The sequence below is a fragment of the Danio rerio genome, chromosome 12 (genome assembly GCF_049306965.1).
Source record: "Danio rerio strain Tuebingen ecotype United States chromosome 12, GRCz12tu, whole genome shotgun sequence".
Classification (NCBI taxonomy): Eukaryota; Metazoa; Chordata; class Actinopteri; order Cypriniformes; family Danionidae; genus Danio; species Danio rerio.
Window position 1 is genome coordinate 32024057 of NC_133187.1, and position 20368 is coordinate 32044424.

General features: G+C 36.7%; 1 protein-coding gene and 1 long non-coding RNA gene across 17 annotated transcripts in view; one reads left to right on the top strand and one right to left on the bottom strand.

Annotated features, from left to right (window-relative positions):
- The window catches only part of LOC108191726 (uncharacterized), a 95480-nt gene that overhangs the window by 19114 nt on the left and 55998 nt on the right, over positions 1-20368 (bottom strand). For 4 of the 9 annotated variants that reach the window (XR_012388058.1, XR_012388054.1, XR_012388057.1 and 1 more), the window contains one exon: positions 3249-3379. The exons of the other annotated variants lie outside the window; for them this stretch is intronic. This is a non-coding gene — a long non-coding RNA (uncharacterized lncRNA). The remainder of the gene's footprint in view (positions 1-3248; positions 3380-20368) is intronic. 9 annotated transcript variants of the gene reach the window in all.
- afap1l2 (actin filament associated protein 1-like 2) overlaps positions 8968-20368 on the top strand; it is a 79430-nt gene continuing 68029 nt past the window's right edge. For all 8 annotated transcript variants that reach the window (XM_021480360.3, XM_021480362.3, XM_690662.10 and 5 more), the window contains exon 1: positions 8968-9148. In XM_021480360.3, coding sequence (XP_021336035.2) covers positions 9133-9148 — 16 coding nt within the window. In that variant the 5' untranslated portion in view covers positions 8968-9132. The remainder of the gene's footprint in view (positions 9149-20368) is intronic.

Below are 20368 nucleotides of genomic sequence, written 5' to 3' on the forward strand. Positions count from 1 at the left end.
AGATTTTAAAATAGGTGCACATTATTACTAAATTACAGTCAAAAATAGAAAAGTTATGAGGTTGAGTGTATGTTAGACAATAAATAAACAAAACCAAGAATGATCAACAAATAAAATAAACACTGCATAATATTTTGCTGTCTTTCTATGGATGGATACTGATAAGGATACTGATAACTGCCATTTTTTGGCATATCGGATAGGAAACTTTTAATGATACTTGTCCTGCTTTGTCTCCAAAAACCTTGCTGCTTATCGTTTTACAACCTCAAATGATGTCATTGCACATGATCTTGCCAATGTTTGTGTGGCATGTGCGGGTGTGTTTATGTGCAATCGTCATGGCCCTTAGGTTGAAACAACAAAGGGTGGGCTCACATAAAAAAGGTAAGTAAAACTAGATTAAAATGCAACCAACAGTATGCAGTAGTGTAATAGTGGACAAAGTAGTAATATTGTGAACAAAGGTAATAATACATATACTAACAAAACATAGCAATCAATTCAAGTGATGTGCCATATTTTGCACCAAGTCTGTGTTCTTTAGCCATGTGTTGCTTGCAGCTATTTGTAAACTATTGTAAAGTTAATCAATATTGAGTTACTCCCCCAAAAAATTAACAAATTGCGTTGCTTAGTTACTTTTTATGGAAATGAATGCGAATGAATCATTTGTTTTTAACTGGATCTTCCAAGTAAACCGGTCAAACAAGGTTATTAAATTGAACAGAAATGTGGTAAAATGTTTGCGTCTTCAGTACATACCAACTCCCCTCACCCTGGCTCGAAATAAACCATTATCCTGAGTTATTCAGTTACCAGAACAGTACACTGACTCATCTGCTGTGAAAAAAGAGACTAAACTGATTCAACCTTACTAAGGTCATTTTTATTCTGCAATATATTTTGTAAAAGCCAATTAAGCAAGGTAAAAAGTAACTCGCATTACATAAAAAAGTAATCCAAATAATGTGACTTATTTTTAAAAGTAATGCGTTACTTTACTCATTACTTTGAATAAGTAATATTACGTATTGCATGTTACTCATATCGCATTACCCCCTACACTGGTAATAAAATAACATTTTTAACATCTTTTGTCTTACTTTATGAAAAATAGTATTGATAACTGTATTGATATAAACAGGTATTGATTGGCTGTATCAGTATAGGTATCAGTATCGATAATTAACAATATTTATAAAAGATGCCCATCCCTCACGTTTGTTGCTTAAAATGCTTGAACTCTTGAAAGCAGGATGGATTCTGAAGATCTGCCAATGTTTTTATAGTTCATCCACTAAAAAAATAAATAGTTTTTCTAGTGAAATTGTCCCTCTGTGCTACTATCATAACATTTTTAATGTAGACTTTAATATTCATTCAAATTGACAAGTATTAGCAAAACTATATCTTAATAGTTATAGTTATTGGATTTGTTGAAAAGAGTATTTGAATTTGTTCTTTTATGCTCCATGAGCATGAACAATACAACTCCCCTCATTTTTCCCCTACAAACAAAACTTTGGAAGGCAGACCACCCTCCGTCAGGCCCCTCTTCCCACACACGTCTCGCAGACAGTTTTTCATTCACACATCCACCTCTAAAGCCGCCGGATCAACTGAGTCTGAATACTGACTGGAAACCTGGTAGATTAACTAAGGCAGTTTGTATAGAGCTGGCCATACTGACTCAGTTAGAGGGGATTACCCTGTCGCTCAGAGATGAGAGTAATCACTGTCATTCAAAAGAATTCTCACATCGCGCTGTGATAATAGAAAAAGGCTCCTTTAATGCAAAACATAGTGGGGCTTTCCAATCCATGTCATGAAAGATTTGCTGGATTCTGTGGTTAACAGAAAGTAATGGAAATAATTTGTATTGTTTTACTATTGCTTTTCATTATTTACATCTTTGCTCAATGAAGAATTCTTCCAAAAACATCTTACCGACATCAAACATGGTAGTGCACATACAGCTGAAGTCAGAATTATTAGCCCTCCTGAATTATTAGCCCTCTTGTATATTTTCTATTAAACGGAAAGAAGATTTTTTTTCAACACATTTCTGAACATAATAATTTTAAAAACTGATTTTTTTTATTACTGTTCTGTGCCATGATGACACTACATAATATTTTACTAGATATGTTTCAAAATACTAGTATTCAGGTTAAAGTGCTATTTAAAGGCTTAACTAAATTAAATAGGCAAGTTATGCCTAGTTCAGACTGTGTGATTTTTGCCCCGATTTTGGCTCGCCGACAGGTTTTTTAGAAATCGCTGACAAATGCCTGAAATCACAGGCAAATCGCTGCTCGTGCACGTGAGTGACAATCACACAGTATAAACTTTCAAAGACGCGATCTGAGAGAATCGCCGATGAGTCGCCGATGCCTGTGAGATATTTGGCGTGCTAAATATCTGGAGCTGTCAGCGATTCAAATCATGCCGTGTGAAATGAGTTTTGACTGAAAATAACATCAGCCATCGCCTACAGCCAATGAGAGAGCAGCTTTCACTTGTGTGCGTGTGTGTATACCTGCTGCAGGCCAGCGGGAGGCTGGGGGAGAAGTTAAAAGCACTCTTTTTTGGTTTATTTGGACCCACGAAATGGAGGAAAAACTACTGGAGGTTTGACAGGACTCAGGAACAACCGTGTCTGTTTGACGTTTTATACAGAAAGAAATTAGTTTATTATCAACGTTGAGAAAAAATGGCTAATTCCCTTTAAACCCAGGTGAGCAAACATGTACATGTTCTACCCCATTAAAGGCTTCTTTCTCATTATGTAGTTAATAACAAAAGATATACGACGTGTTTTTGGCTGTGAGATGTAGTTTGGACGAAGTTGTCGACGATTCTTCCTATAGTAAAGTCATGCAATGTGAAAGTCCCTGTCACCGATCCATCTTGGAGTGCAAAAAAAGCAGTGACGAAACGCTAGCCCAGATAGTCATGCAGTGTGAAAACATCTGTGACAGGACTACTTTGAAAATCATGCAGTCTGAACTCGGCATTAGGATAATTAGGCAAATCATTATATAATGAAGGTTTGTTCTGTAGACAATCAAAAAAAAAAAAAAAAACAGGCTCATTGTGGATACCAACCCTGTCTACATTTCTGTAGAGTGCAAATTATGTAGCTAGAGGTATGTCTGCATTTTGTCTTTAAAATAAATGCTACAGGGCAGTATGACGCTACCGGTGGCTTCTGTTTCTTTTCGTGCTACCAGCTGACCACTTACCTCTGTACAAACGGCTTTTCTGGTGTTACTAGTCTGCCCAGCAGGTTGCCACATACATCAGCGGACTTAGGACGTGAGGTTGACAGTGACAACAGGGTTTGAGTCTGGCAAAGAATGGTTCTAGAAACCATCTAAAACAAAAGCAAAAAAATAAATAAATAAATCACAGGCTGAAAACATGAAATCACGCAACAGCTTTTCTTTTTCTAGATCGGTCGGGTTTAGAGAAGGGGGTGGGTAAGTCAGTCGGTTAGTCATTCAGTTGACAGCAAGCTGGTCTGATCGGCTGAAGTGTATATTGCGCCCTCTAGTGGGTTTATGAGAGTAGAGGATGCGCAAGAGACATTTGAGATCTTCAATAAGTGTACACAGCGGCCTCTGGTGGATTTGCAAAAACAAAAACTGCAAACAGATATACCTCCGGTTACGTATTTTGCTGTCCCCAGAAATGTAGAGCTGGGTACTGTATGTGTCCCCAATAAGCCTGGGATGGAAAAAATATTGTTTAAGAGAGCTAATAACATTGACCTTAAAATAGTTTTAACTTGTTTTTAAACTGCTTTTATTGTAGGCAAAATAATACAAAAAAGCTTTTCTCCAGAAGAAAAAATATTATAGAAAATACTGTGAAAATGGCCTTGCTCTCTTAAACATAATTTGGGAAAAATTAAAAAAAGAAAATAATATTATTTAGAATTCAACTTTGTGGACGCAGTGACTCAGTGGTTAGCACTGTTGCCTCACAAGAAGGTCACTGGTTCGAGACCCGGCAGTTGGCATTTGTGTGTGGAGTTTACATGTTCTCCCCGTGTTGGCGTGGGTTTCCTCCGGGTGTTCCGGTCTCCAGACATGCGATATAGATTAATTGAATAAACTAAGCTGGCTATAGTGTATGTGTGTGAATGTGTGTATGGGTGTTTCCCAGTACTGGGTTGCAGCTGGAAGGGCACCCGCTATGTAAACAATATGCTGAATATAAGTAGGCAGTTAATTGCGCTGTGGAAAATGAATGACTGAATGTACAACTGTATATTATTGTTTGCACATGGCAAAAAAAAGATGCTCTCAAGAACTTATTACGGTCAAATAAAATTCATTTCTACAACTGACCTGTTTACATGCTGAGAAAACAAACGTATATTACGAATTTTGATTAATACGCTTCTAATCCCCTAGGTCACAAAAAAGGCCTTGACAGGGAAGCTGGATGGAAAGTTCTTGTAGCCCCATGGGGTTTGGTGGCGGGGTCAGCATTGCAGAGCATGTGACTCCCCTTCAACCAGTTCACAGACAGGAAAAGGCTCTCCTCACACTCACAGACCAATTGACACACAGATTGTGATGATGATGCTCCTGATCAACTGACCTTTGCGACTGTCTTTATATACAGAAAACAAGTTTAGCTGGGCTGTAAATATTCCTATATTACACTCTGGTGAAACCCCTACCAATCTAGAAAAACTTGTTCTCCTAATGTTTGGTATGTTTTGTGTACTCAAAGGGATGCACATAAACCAGCTCACCCGCTAGATACTGCAATGGAGTTAATGTAGGTTTGGGTGGAATGTGATAATTACTTTATTAAAATGTGCATTGAATAAAGTTTAAATACAAAACAGTTGAAGTCAAAATGATCAGCCCCAACCCAGACTTGAGACTTGAACCAGCAAACTTCTAGCTGTAAGGTGACAGTGCCACTGAGCCACCGTGTCAGGGGCACATACTGCAATCATTTTATAAAAAGCCTTTGAAAACCACATCTTTTCACAGACTGCATCTGGTTGTTTTATCATAATTGTTTAATGAAACAGGTAATTTAATTCAATAAGAAATCTAATCTCGGGTAGCTTACATAGCGGAAGCAGAGTAATTACAGAATGCTTTAATTGAAGTCCTTCTATATGTCCCCTAGAGGGTTTAAACATGAGAGCAGGGTGTCGGGGTCAGTGGAAAGATGTTTGTGTGAAAAATGTGAAACAAATAACTGACTATATTGGAACAAACAAACAAACAAACATATTTTGTTTAGAGTAATATTTTACACATTTGTATAAGATCTATATGTTTATCATACTACAAATTGGCTCTGTGTATGTGAAAATAAACTAGTCGGTAAATGAGGTAAACAGAGGTGGAAAGAGTACTGAAAAATCATACTTGCATTAAAGTACCATTACTTGCCTAAAATGTAGAGCAAGTAGAGTAAAAGTATCTGTTGTAAATATTACTCAAAGGATGTGTAAAAAGTAGATATTTCAAAAGTACTTAAGAGTAGTGAGTAGTGAGTATTACACTGTAAAAAAGCTGATGCATTTACATGTAATTTGTGGATGTGTGTAAACGTAACATTCTGTAGTGCATTTAGTTATTGCCCAGCAGGCTCACAACATCATAAGACGTTAATATTAGGTTAAATTTAAATGTAGGTTGTGATGTCAGATAAACCAAAATTCAATGTCTAGCCAGTGTCTAAGGACAACATTATTTTGACGTCTAATAACGATATTTGTTTGATTTTAGGTTGTGTTAGAAAGTGACCAAAATCCAACGTCAAGCCAACATCTTAAACCAGCGTCATATTGACATCAAACACTGAAATTTATTCATCATTTCTGACAACCAAAATCCAACATCTGATAGACATCATAGTGGTAATGTCCACACAACGTTAAGCTGTAAAATCATTAGACATTGATATTTGGTTGATTTTAAGTTGAAAACTGACGTAAGCTTGGTTACATGTCATGATCTTCAAACAAAATTTAACATCTCCACGAAGTTAGGGTATAAGGTCAATCTGATGGCATGTTGACGTCCTGTGCCTGCTAGGTGCTTAAGGGCATTCTGGTCATCATACAGTAAACATTCTTCATCTTCTCATCAGTGACATGCATCTAAACAGTCTCTGAGTCATTGCATGTAAAGATTTTGGAAATCTTCTTGGACCCCTTTAATGCTTCCAAACATTCATTCATTTATTGCCGGCTTAGTCCCATTGTTAATCTGGGGTCAACACAGCGGAATGAACCACCAACTTATCCAGCATATGTTTTAAACAGAGGATGCCCTTCCAGCTGCAACCCATCACTGGTACACATCCATTCACACACACACTATTTACAATTTAGCTTACCCAATTCACATATATCACACGTTTTTAGACATGTGGGGGAAACCGAAGCAATCGGATAGAAACCCACGTGAACATGGGGAGAACATGCAAACTCTACACAAAAATGCCAACTGACCCAGACGAGGCTCAAACCAGTGACCTTCTTGCTGTGAGGCGATTGTGCTACCCACTGCGCCACCGTGCAGTTCCAAACAGTTTGCTGCAATTATAAATCACCCATGTCTTAAGGTTAATTATGATGCGATTGCAAACGGTACCAAGGGTAGACGCACAGCTGAAGGCTATTGGTTTACGGAGATACGTCATTTGTTTGCGCAACAAACCAGAATGAAAACAAAAGAACCACCATGTTTTAAATACACAGCCGAGAGATTACATCGTAATAATATATACATATAAGAACGAGCCATGGTCGACCTGAGCTCAAACAAACCTTGTCTTCGTCTTGATGAACAGCCACAAAGCCAAGAAAAAGAACAGATTCTACCCTGTGCCCCGTAGTTTTTTACGAGCCAGTATAAAGTGCGAGCGGTTTCGCTGTCTTGCTTGCACTTGCGTGAGCGTCTAAATTTGAAATAACAAACTTCTTGAGCTGATGATAATAACGTGCATTTGCTTATTGATGTGCTTTTGAAACCCGATCCTTTCAGAAACTGACAAATGCAAGAGTGACACACAAACAAAGGAGAACCAGGAAAATACAAAGGACCAAATTATTTTTTCAGGAAACGTGAACAAACTGCCATGTTTAGCTATTATCATCGAACTATTGTCAACTCGGAATGATGGAATTGCTCTCTAAGAAGAGGTTTCATGTGCTGGTGAAGATTAAAGATACATACTGTATGAGAGGTTTGCACTGTGGGCTACATTTCATGTTGTTTTCGAATCTAAATAAGGACTAAATCTATGCTGTGTGTAGTTTTTCTGTAAGTGGTAACATATTGGAGACTGTAAGGAGCTGTTTGTGTTCATATATATTGCATTTATTTATTTATTTCATATAATTGCAGATGTCATTGATTTGTAGTTTTAATCAAATTATGTTCATAAAAAAGTTAGTAATGAACATTTATAAGTATTTGTCTGTAAAAAGCATCTGTTTTGTGAGAAGTGCTTCTCATATGAACGACCCGTACAGCTTTACTGTAGACATTTTCTCAAGCGAAAATGACGTTGACTGAAACTTTCTGTCGCACACCACGCCCACCAAAAGGATGGTACACTTTTAGCAGGGGAAACACAAGCCTGATAAAGGTGACTCGTACCGACCCATACCGTACCACTCAGGGTAAACGGGCCATAAAAGGCATATATATGGTATATCAGTTTAGTAGGCTACATCACGATTTGTTGCTTATGAAGTGTTGCAAGACACAGTGATAGTGAGTGAAATTAAAACACACAAGCATGCCTTCGACTTCGACAGCATTTACCTCACTTCACTACTGTTAAAAAGTGTGTTCCATATACCTACAGTGCTCAGCATAATTGAGTACACCACATTGTGAAAATGAATAGTTTTTCCATTTCTCAGTGAATATAAGCAATGTACTTTGGTGCATTTAAACAAAACAGATTTATTAAACAAATATAGATTTTTAAATTATATTTTAGTTATCAAACATATTTAAAAAATGAAAGATAATACAAATAAATTACAAACTACAAAATTTCAACTATTTATTATTTATTTATTTATTGCTTCGCTTGATTTTTCCTCTTTTTTAATTTGTATTTAATATTTTTCTATAACATATACATTTGGGTGTACTAGTTTTTGGACCATTATCGTACGTTCTTTTGTTAGATAAGCTCCAGATTTGGCTTCAGAGCTAACTAATCTAATGAACATGCACAAATATATCATTGTATAGCTTCCTATATAAATATGGCTTTAAAAGATAGATTTGTGAGGGGTGTACTTATATATGCCGAGCACTGCATATGAATATTAGTAGTATGCAGGGCTTTCTGACTGTATTTCATCAGCCATGTTTTTACTTTCACATGACCTACCACCAGGTGTCCCCAGGTTATCCTATATAGCCTAATATAAACTGGTGCATACAGTGTAAATCATATTTATGTTTGCAGTAATTAATATGCAATGATAATTTATTCATATTTTTCTTTTCACTCTTCTTTGCTGCATTAAAACTGCACAATATGCCAGGTCAAAATTTGATCAAGTTTACATAGAAAAACCAACACATTCAACAAAACGCGTTCTGAGTGAAAAGCATAAGTGAAAAGCCATTGAAAACTTCCTAGGTAGGGAGTTAGCATCAGACAGCTAACTAAATTTTGGGGGCAGACCCTATTTGTGTTGGATTTTCAACAACAATGGGCGCGTGTAAGGTGTAACTACTTAAAAGGCATAGTCTAGCTCTCTGCTAGTGTTTTAAATGTACAGGTCTACTTAAAATCTAGTCTAACATGTTCATTTATTATTTACAGCCTATAGGCTAGCTAGAAATACTACAACGCATATTCAATACAGTAAACTGAAGTAGTGGTTGAGCAATGACGTGCCAGAGGAGGCGCGGCTGTCCCGCAATAATGCGAGGCGCATCTGAAAGAGCTGTAGATGAGGAGAGGAGAGGATAACATCACATCTCAGCACATCACAACAGAATCAGCCTGAGAAATCAGGACAGTGCAGTTAAACCTGACTCGGACCGGTCTGGATCTGATCTACTGCATATAACTACAGGTGACAGGCGGGCAAGACTTCTTCGCGCGTGGAGAATGGATAAGCACAAAGGTAAGGCTGTTTGAATGCTGTCAGTTCGAAAGAGATGTTCGTACACAAGTACCGCTGTAAACAACAAACAATGTCTAAAAATTCCTCACTTTTTGGGATCGTGGGAAGCTGCGGAGTCTTGTTCCACAGGGGATGCAACAGGAGGAAACGAGTGTTGACTAAAAGTTGACTTTTCATTGATTTCTCCATCCCTCGCTGTGTAGTTTCGCATTCCTCCTCGGTATTAGTATATACGAGTTCTGAATGCATAAACAAACACGCATTTATTAGAGACGCTCTCGGGAGATTCTGTCCAGTAGCAACAATTGTTCTTCCAGAATTCCTCAGATTCCTGCGGTTTAAGCTTTTATATGCGTAGGAATGCAGACCCCTAATATTTCATGACCTTACTCAGATAAGAGTCTTCTGTATGGGAGGAACAGCAGCTTCTGAGCAAACTGATGTTTATGTTTGGAAATCATTCCGGGAGAATAATCGTCAGCTCTTGAACATGTGAAGCCTAAAAATAATAATACTTAGACATCAATTATTATCTGTAATGAACTGCCAAATTAGTTTGACGTTTCAATTGTTTAGTAGAAGCAATCAAACCAAATTTCATGGAGACTGTGGGGAGGGGTGTTTGGTAAAAAAAAAAAAAAAAAAAAAATCTATACTATACAGGCAAAAATTTTCACTTCATAATTCCACTTCCTGCTTGGTGTAGGCTGAAGTTAGTGAAGTAGACCTTTGGTCAGGTTTTGGTTTAACTCAGAGATCTATTATCTAGCCAGTTCTTGGTATTTGCAAGACAGACTACAACTTACAAATATAGATTTATTTATTTGTGATACATCCCAGAATTGGATATTTCAGCATTCAACATATTTACAAATGATAGCTCCAAAGACTGCCATAAGCATTCTCTAATGTCTGATTTAAAGAATAAATATATGTTAATAACAAGTTGCATATTGATTGTCTCATTGTCATGTCCACCATGACCCTTGCGGTTTCTATGAAATGCAAAATGAGATGTTTGACAGCATGCTCATGCTGTGCTTTTTAATATAATGGAAGTGAATGGTTATCGATGACTGTCAAGTTCCAAAAAGGCTTCATTGATTTGCTCAACATTATTATTCTAACAAACCATTCATATCAAGAAAGATAACAATAGCTATAAGAATAACTATACTAGTGTCCCGATCAATTTCTCAGTAACAGTCTGTTTGTTATGTACACACACACAGCAGTTATGAATCTATATGATCAGATATGAATTTTGTACACAGCATTCAGGTTCTTGGAAGTCAGCTTGACTTTGACTGGCAGTCAATGTATATCTCATAATCAACTAGAAAAAAATTATATACTTGACAGTATCACTAGCTATGAGGTTAACCTTTTACTGTTTTTTTTTTTTTTTTTGTAGTGCAAGGCCTCGACACAACAAGACTGATAACTATATATCAGAGATAACCAATTACATATAATAATAATAACACATAACTAAAACTTCATAGTTATCATAATTGGTGTGAATAGACCTTTTCAGAAATAAATATATAGCTCTGTGTTAGAAACAGACCAAAATATATGTAATTATTCACTGAAAATCTTCCCCCTTAAAGTATACAAAACAGCATGAACAATCTGGTAAACCTCACCATAACAAGTGAGTTTTGACAGGATGAACCATTCGTTTAATTATCAAGCACGTGTGACTTGATAAAATGTGGTATGATGCTTTTGCACACTGTGATGCTTTAATGACAGCATTGTGTTGAAGCCATGGTTAGAAACAGGCCTGCAGTTGTTGTGGTTAGACTTCTGTCAGGCCATGCCTCTTAAAGACTCTTTGTGAATTTGTTTTTGTGAGATAAGAAATACAGGGAGGGAAGGAAGATAGAGGGAGGAAAAAGAGCATAGTGGGAGGAGGGACATGGCATTTTGAGGAGTATCGCATAATTTCTTCCATGATAAAACACTGAGTGGGTGACATATTTTCCACTGTCATTTGACGCTTTGTTTGCATGTAGCAAAACATAGATGTGCTCTGTTACGCTATTTACAGTACATGATAATGTGAGTACATGAGAATGCTTCTCAGAATTGTGTAGATGGCAAGAACATGCTCGTTTTTGTGTTAACCGTTAGTTGGTTTTAGATAGTACATTGCTTTTTACTTCAGATTTCTGAAAACTGATGATGATGGCATGCTTTTGACATTTAAGTCTGGGCATTTGAACTACAATAAGAGGCTTAATTAATCTATTCTTCCCTTTTTAATGATGTTATGCAATAGCTGGACATGTTAAAGCTTAAAGATAAGCAGGTGTGAAATAGTGTCTCAAATTTCAGTAGTGAAAAGTTATGCACCAAGCATCTAAATTCAATAGGTGCCCATACACAGTATACCCGAATAGGACATTTAAACTCATGCTCTTTTCTTATCCCTCCGGTTTCCTTCTGTACCGCCTTAATTTCTGTCCTCAAAGGGAGCTTGTGGAACCAGATCTCACCCTTGAGGTCCGGCATGATACCAGCATGTTTCCGGACCCACCCACGGGCTCCATCGCCTGGGCCTGCACTCAGAGAGTGTCAGCGTTTCAGAATGTTGCTGGAGACACCGGGACGTCTCGTGCATCTTAATAAAATACAGCCTGCGTGCTGGAAGCAGCTCCAAAGGCGTCCGAGAATGAGAGATCAGCACTTTTTTCAAAACGGGTCCTTGAGTTCATGCCCTCATTACGCTCTCTTCTGAAGAGAGTCAACAGGGAAGCAGAATGCTTATTAGTAAACGGAGAGAGCTGATCGGAGCTAAAATCTGGAGGAAAAAAAGGAAACTCATCGCTTTTTTTGGGATCGCCTTGGAATAGAGTTGGCCTCCGGAAGGATGAATCCCATTTCTTTTCCTCAGAGGGAAATTTATTTTTCTAAAATGTAAACATTTCAATAAGTCTGGGGATTTTATGGGATGATAAAAGCTTCTGTAGATACTCCATCAACTCTTTATGTCCTCTGAGTCAGAGTAGAACCACTGTCCATCACCAGAGAAGTGACTGTCCACTTTCCTTAGCAGTGGTTAGAGGAGATGGTGGTCTGAGGAGAAACCATGGAGTGGTATAGGACAATGAATATCCAATGCACACACAAGGCAACAAAGGCTATCCCATTTGCTCCAAGCCAGTTGAAGATCAACAGTGGCACAAGATTTTGCACAAACTTCCTCACAACAATGATAGTTATGGGAGGAATGTGTCATAACACACAGTTCGTTACTTTGGAGCAGTGGAATATGGTTGTCTGGACTGATGGGACATATTTTCCTTTATATCACAAGGGCAGCTATCTATGTAGGGATGTGTTTTTATTTCTCATGGGGAAGTGATTGTACCAGGATGGAGTGTGATGCTCTAGTCAATGTTCTGCCGGAAAATACCTGGTTCTTTCAATACATGTGGAAATCATGTATGCCTGTCTAAACATTTGCTTACCAGGTAATTCATAACAATGGCGTTCCTTGAAAGAAGTGCCCTTTTTAAGCAGGATTACGCATCTTTCATAGTTCAGGAATGGTATGAAGAACATCATGAAGAGTTCAGGGTAGGGCTGCACGATACTGAAAAAAACGGTCGTTGTGATATTTTGTTTTTCTGCAATATGCATTGCGATATGAATTTGGGCTGTGCGGTTTGAGGAAAATATCTTATTGTAATTTTTTTGACAGATATTGCAATTTCGATCTGATTTTCAGTTTAATTTTGTAGTCAAACTTCAGCTCAATAATCTGTATTGTAGCTTCTTACTGCTAAAATGCAGTGAGTGTTAGTTAAAAAAGGAACTGCAAAGATATCAGCTTATACATGTATTAGCTAACAACTCTCAAATTATACTTAGCTTGCTACTAGATTGAGTGTCACCGACAATACTTTTAGTTAATTTTTAGCAAGACGCTCCTCATATAGCTGCCTGTAGTGCTTTTAGATGCTGGTTGTTGCATTTCCTGATGCTGTGGCAACAATTCTGTGGCAGCTCTTAAAAATTACCTGGTGTTGTTTGGTGTCTGTGACTTTAAAACCAAGATATTCCCATATTACCGATGTGCTATTTTTCTTTGATATTAATTTGTCCATTAATGCTTCAGAAGCGGCAGACGCCATCATCTCACTTGTTCGTGCTTTCATATTTGTTTGTTTTTTATTGTGGGCGTTACGCATAGTTGGGTTGAGCAATTCTGATTGGGCAGAACAAAAGTGTGCTCACTCAACTGACTAGTAAGACTGTGGTAGGGAAAGTTAAATAATATATATTTCAAATCACAGCCTCTGGCAATTTGCTAATCGCAATGTTTCAAATTGTCATTGGTATTTGATTTCGATTAATCGCACAGCCCTAGTATGAATGCAAATGGTTTAATATCACTTTTCTGGAAAGAAATCTTGAATGTAGACTGATTATGGTGATTTTGTAGGGGAACGAATCATGGATGAAAAGTAATGAACAAATTGCAAGCAAAAATAAATGCAATAGAGCAACAAAAGTGTCTGGAGTGTCAAACAGCATCCAGCTACAGAAATTGAACAATCAAATGTAAAATAACAATGCAATTACATAAATAGTTAAGTATAATTATTGTTTATATAAGTTACAAGTGTACTTTTTTTGTGCCTAAATGCTGTAATCTCTCCTGAAATGCCTAAACATTTCACATACAAATGCTAAACTTTTACTCTGTTTTGGTTAAACTTTGTTACTCCACAAATCTCATGCATTCTTATTCTGTGGTGTTGATCAACAATAATCCAAAGCAACACTGCATATTAAGGGTGTCACGATTTCCATTTTAAATCGAAATCGATCGAAATTTATGCTTAATTTCGATTATCGAATCAAAAAATAGAATCGTCGATGCTGCCACGCCCCCATGTCACGTCAGCTTGGCTTGCCAAGCGTGGAAAAAAGACGCTTGTTGAAGTGCTTGTTAAACTGTGCAGACGCAGGAGACATTTGGGATTTCCAGTGAGTTACGTTGACAACGTTCGTGTTGTCGACAAAAAAAAAACACAGTTTGCAAGCTCTGCTATGTACGTATTAGGGTTCGTCCGGCATTGCGCTCCTCCGTCCCGCCCCCGTTGCAAATCCGCTCGCGAATAGTACACACTCAGGCCCTGTTTACACTAATATGTCTTTGTTTTTAAATTGCATTTTAGAACAACAACGTTTTGACATCCACAGTGGCGTGTAGCATTTCTGAGCAGCCCTCCTTCCTCACTACTGCTGAAAACGCACATTACGTGACCACACACACTCAGACACTGACGCACACACAGCCATGCCCTCGAGACAGCAGGTCCAGGCAGAGGATCAGTAGACTGCTTCAATCTTTCACTCACTTGTACTTAGTCATTTTAGCGAACACCTCAAATACTGTTGGCTGGTTCCTGTTGGTTGTGCACCTTTTTTACCGACGGCATTATAACGACACAGATCACTGCCTATTCATGAGTCCCGCAGAAAAAGTAATTGACAGGTGGTAATTATGTGTGTATCTTGCCTTTATTCATTTACTGTATGATTTGTTTATGGGTAAAACAAAGACCATGCAGGTCAGGTAGTTTAAACGGTAGGCTACAAATAATTAATTCGTTATTAATTAATTAATTAATTATTCATAATCGAAAATCGAATCGAACCGTGACCTTAGAATCGAAAATGTAATCGAATCGAGGATTTGGAGGATCATGACACCCTTACTGCATATCCTGTGATGTGATATGCTGACAGTATATTGTGCAGCCCTAGTTCATGGTGTTGCCCTGTCCTCGTAAATATCCCAGATCTCAATACAATAGACCATCTGTAAGATGAGCTGGAGTACCAACAATTTCAATCCACAGTGGCTCCATTTCACATTTTATATAAATATTTAATATTTATAAATATTTTGATAAAAAAATCAATTTCTTTCTTTTTTGCAGTGCTTTAAAATATGTGCTTGAACCTTTATCTTTATCTTTATCTAACTATTAATTTTTTTATTTTATTATTGTTTAATTTATATAACCCATTACTTAATTTATAACCCAATTATAGTAAATGAACAATCCAATCATTCATTATGTCAATTAACTGATAATTATATTGATTATTAATTGATTGTTTTGATTGATTGATTGATTCATGCATTGAGTCCATTAAATCTATCCTGAGTGATGGTTAAATTGGAAGTGTTTTTGTTCCAATCTTAGAAGTCTTTATTGTGGAATGTGTAGAAGTCCCAGTGGAGAAATGAATGAGACAAGTATTTCCGGAAGCAAGACTGCTGAAATAGTGGGCGGTCACTGTTGCACTAAACAGGCTTGCAGAGAACATACTGGATAGTTAAACAAACACACCAAGTTTCCCCCTGAGTGGTAAACTACTCTGTAATCTGTCCATTCTAAAGTTGGCCATGTTTAGAGAGTAATCTGCGTAACAATGCTATCGCCATATCTGTGTTTAAGGGTGGTTAATTCAGGCATGGACCTTGTGATTTTGAGATGCCTTGATAATTCTGCACTTATCTCTTAGCTGGAGTGTCAGTTGTGATTTGTCTAGGCTTAAGATTACAGCTGTTGTCAAGTCTCAGCTGGCCAATAATGCTGTTGAGCTGGTTGTTATTGTAATTCAGAGATATTCCAGCTCAAATCTTAGCAGTTCCAGAGGTCTGATGAAGTCAAAACAAGACGCATTTGTTGGTGTTGTTGTGTTGTTATGCCACTGACACCTTGTTATGACTATTGCAGGAAGAAATCTGGAAAATGTCAGCCAACTACAATCAGATTTTGCGAGAAGTCAGTCATAGAGAGCCATAAACGCCAACTAACTGGCTTTGTGCTGTGTTTGAAGTCTTATCTGTGCATGTCCATTTTCCAAGTTGGTGTCACTTTGTTTCCATATTACCATCCAAATATTCCTGCTTTTTGATAATGAAATTGCTAAAAGATGGTTTCATTTTGGTCCCCTAGATTTGACCCATGTTAAAGGCCTTCTGGTAGCCAGAAGAATATAAAAATGTAACAGCGTGGACTGAGCCCCTTCAATCAGGCTTGTCATCATGCATTTATCCTCCACTGAAACAATTAGGTCTGAGGCTACGTGGCCGAGTGAAACAGAGGTGAGCCAATCAGTGGCTGAACTGGAAGAGTTACGCTAACATATGTGCAGCCAGTGGAAAATGAATGGAAAATCAGCTGTTTTGCAATATATGGTAGAGCAAGTTGTGTAAGGTCAGGGTGAGGTTATGTACCTGCTACAAATTAACACTGTTTATTACAATGAAGTAATGCACTATTCATGACCAATGTGTAATTCTTTTTACATTGCTGACTTCAGTGCTTTATATTCATTGAAACATATCTTCAAATGAGCTAAGGAATATTCATGAAAGTTCATGAGGTCATCTTTACTACATTGTAAACAAATATCTGTTAATGAACAGTTTCTGTTTTGTGATTCACAAGCGTTTTCCATTTATTTATGGATGTGTATTGCATTATGAATTGCATTATGGGATGTTAATCTCTGCTTTGTCAACTTTTGATGTTAACAATTTAACTCTTCAGTTTAACTAAGTGACTTTTATTGACATTTAGTTGTTGAAATAATGTAATGTATAAGAAATAATACTGTATAAAGAGAAATAAGTCAAAATAAATAAAATAAAGGAAGATGTACTGGTAGTTTATTACAAGTTTTTTGTACCATAATATACAATAGGACTGCACGATACAGGAAAAATCTGATATGGCAATGTTTTATTTTTCTGTGATTAATATTGCGATATGAATACAGTTTCACAAGCATGTTTGAATAGCTCTATTTGATGGTTTTCTGGGGAGTCTGACAGTATTCAGGTACAGGTATACACTTTTCTAACTTTGGTCTCATTTTTAGTCCAAATATATGAAAAAAATATTTTAAAAGTAAAAATATTGTTTTGTGTACTTTAGAACTTCAGAAGATACAAGGCAAAATTAAGCAAAATGATCTGCCGGTGGATTAAAATAATATTGTTTTTGCTTTAAAACGTCCATATTTGGACTAGAAACTAGACAAAAATTCTAAGTAAAACTTTTTTCTTTTGAATAAATCATGTAAATTGCGTATCAATACAATGAATAAATTCTTTAGCTCCTGGTCAACTGTAATCCAGACTCAACATTGCATATCTTGCGATGTGGCTATTGCAGATGCACACACTGCAATATTGATATTGTGAATATACAACACCAACCCAGACAAATATTTTACTTTAAACTAAAAAAAATGTTGATAAAAGTCACTTTTTTTCCTCATTTTTTGAAAAATAAAAAATAAAAATAAAAAATATGGAAAACTTAATTTATGAATGTAAATATGTACATATACCAAGGAAATGTATAATATAGCACAAACTTATCATTTTGGCTGATAACCATACCTTTTTAAATTTGGAGCACAAAAGTCGATACTGTATGTAAGGCAACAAATATAATAGAATTGAACTAAAATAAAATAATTTAATTTGAGACTGATTACAAAACAAAAAGCAGACAAATACAGTCGACAACTGTTTTTATTTTAAAGCAGAAAATGATCATGTTCTTTTCCCCAAAATCATTTATGAATTGCAATTACAAGACATTAATCAAAAAAGTCATGGCCAGCAGCTCTCATCTAAAGTGGATCAACAGATAATCCATTATTTATTAGGTGATAATGAATTTATCATTTAAAAATAAGGATTGACCTTACTGATATGGCCACTGATATATTGTACATTACTAATTAAAGTAGAAAGAAGTGCTGAATAATATTCATTCATTCATTTTCTTTCAGCTCAGTTTCTATTTCAGAGGTCACCACAGCGGAATCAACCACCAACTATTCCAGCATATGTTTTATGCAGCAGATACCATTCCAGCCGCAACCCAGTACTGGGAAACACACTCATACACAAACACACTCATACACTACTGCCAATTTAGTTTACCCAATTCACCAATAGCACATGTCAACTGGAGCACCCAGAGGAAACCCACTCCAACATGGGAAGAACATGCAAACTCCACACATAAATTTCAACTGACCCAGCCAGGACAGGAACCAGCTACCTCATTCCATGTGCGTATTCTTAGATGTGCTGATTTCAATGGAAACCACTTTTTCCAGAATTCCTTGATGTTTAGATTGAAAAGAATAGCTGTAGTTTTAAATAAATTCTTTGTCATGATATTGTGTATGCATTATGCAAATGAATTTTAAAAGTTGACAAAGTAAACTATTAGTAAATAAAGCTTAATGTATACTCTCCTGGGATTTGGACCAAACATATTAATTACTCATTTTGTACACAAGGGTGTGCACAAACTTGTTTGCCAGTAGTAAGTAGCAAATCATGCTTATGCTTTTTTTTAACTAAAGATTTTGGCTATTTAAACCATACTGTAGCACAACCCCTTAAGTGCGTCTCACCACAATGTCTTATTTTAATTGGAAACATGTCAATGCTGGAAGGAAAACTGTGTTTGTCAAATCATTCTGGAGATCTTTAAACTGAAGTGAGTCATTCTACAATTAAAGCAAGAGGTTATCACTGGATTTGTTACAAAACCATTTTCTGACGACTCTCAAACTTGGTCAACGTTCATGCAAGTAAATGTTAATCTTTGACATTTTACAAAGCATTTTCCAGCTGTACATATCACTGTTCCTGTGTAAATATTAAAGAAACAAGTACTAGTGGACAGTCAGTGGACAAAACTTAAGCAAGATCATATCTTATTCTGATTTACAAAAATTGTTATTACTACTACTATTATTTTTTTTTATAAATGTTTATTTATTTTATGTCTTAAATATATATATATATATTTTCTTTTCATAAATTAATTGTTTTTTGACTCCTTGTTAGAGCAACCGACTACCATAAAAAGAATGGGTGCAGTAGGACAGGTGGGTTACACATGGAGGCTCGTCCGGGATGCGAGTAAAGTTTAGGGGAGTGAGTGTAACAAAGGCCAGCTAGAGAAGTGCTATTCAGGTAAACCTCACTAATCTGACCTCTAAAGGTGCTGTAGTGATTGACGCTAGAAACCCTGGTCTTTAGCCTCCTTGTTAGAGCAACCGACTCCCATTAAAAGAATGACCAGTTTGATCCCAGCTCGGAATGAGATGGGTGCAATAGGACCCGTGGGGGCAACTGACTTCCATGCAAAGAATCGCCGGTTTGATCCTAGCAAAAAGGGAGTTGGGTGCAGTAGGACCGGTGGGTTACATATTTAGTTTGTATACAGTATACCTGTTTACTTAATTATTTTACAGAGTTATTTCATATAATTGTTTGTTCATTATTCATGTATCGAACAATGCATTAACGATAATGTGCAAGTCATGCAAATAAAGCTCATTTAAATTTGAGTAAGAGAGAAATAGAGAAAGACTATGCATACACTTTTTTGTGACAGAAAGTGTGTAACATTATTTTCTTGCTGTGGAAAATGACTGATTCACACAGATGAACTCAGTCGTATTTAAAACATAATAACACTGCATTCAAAACTGTCACTGGCGCTCCAATCCAGTTATTCATTATTATCATCTGTGCAGCAAATGACAATCAAAGACCAGATACTGTATCTCTGGAAGTCTGGAGGGATTCTGCTAACTAATGCATGCCTGCGCTGAAGAGGAACAACGTCAACAAATAAACCATAGTCAAGGGATATATTTCTGCATCCAACTACAATCACAGCCAAGAGCCATAAGCAGCACAGCAGAAGTATGTGTGAGAACGCAGCAGAACTGGGGAGGGTTTGTGAGCTTAAATCAGTGTCTTTTGTGTCTGTAGACAGTTAGAAAGGAGAAATGGGAGAAGCCGAGTGAGAAAGCTTTATTTTATGCTTTAGTTTCTTTTTCTATTTTGAATTAAAACAGACTCAAGTCAACACTAAATCTTTTTCATAGTTCTTACTGTGCACAATTCATTAATGCAGATTTTTTTTTGACAAAAATAAGGCCTTTGCAATCTTTTGTTAGGAAGCACTAACTACTTCCACCACTAAAACAACTTCCCATTTTGACTGAAGTCATAATTCTCTTTTTATTTTAGGTCCCTCTGCTGTACAACAACAACCTTGCTCTATTTCAGTATCTAACTCCTATTGTTCTCATGGACCAATCAGTTTTCATTCAGAAATACAGAAGTAAAATATA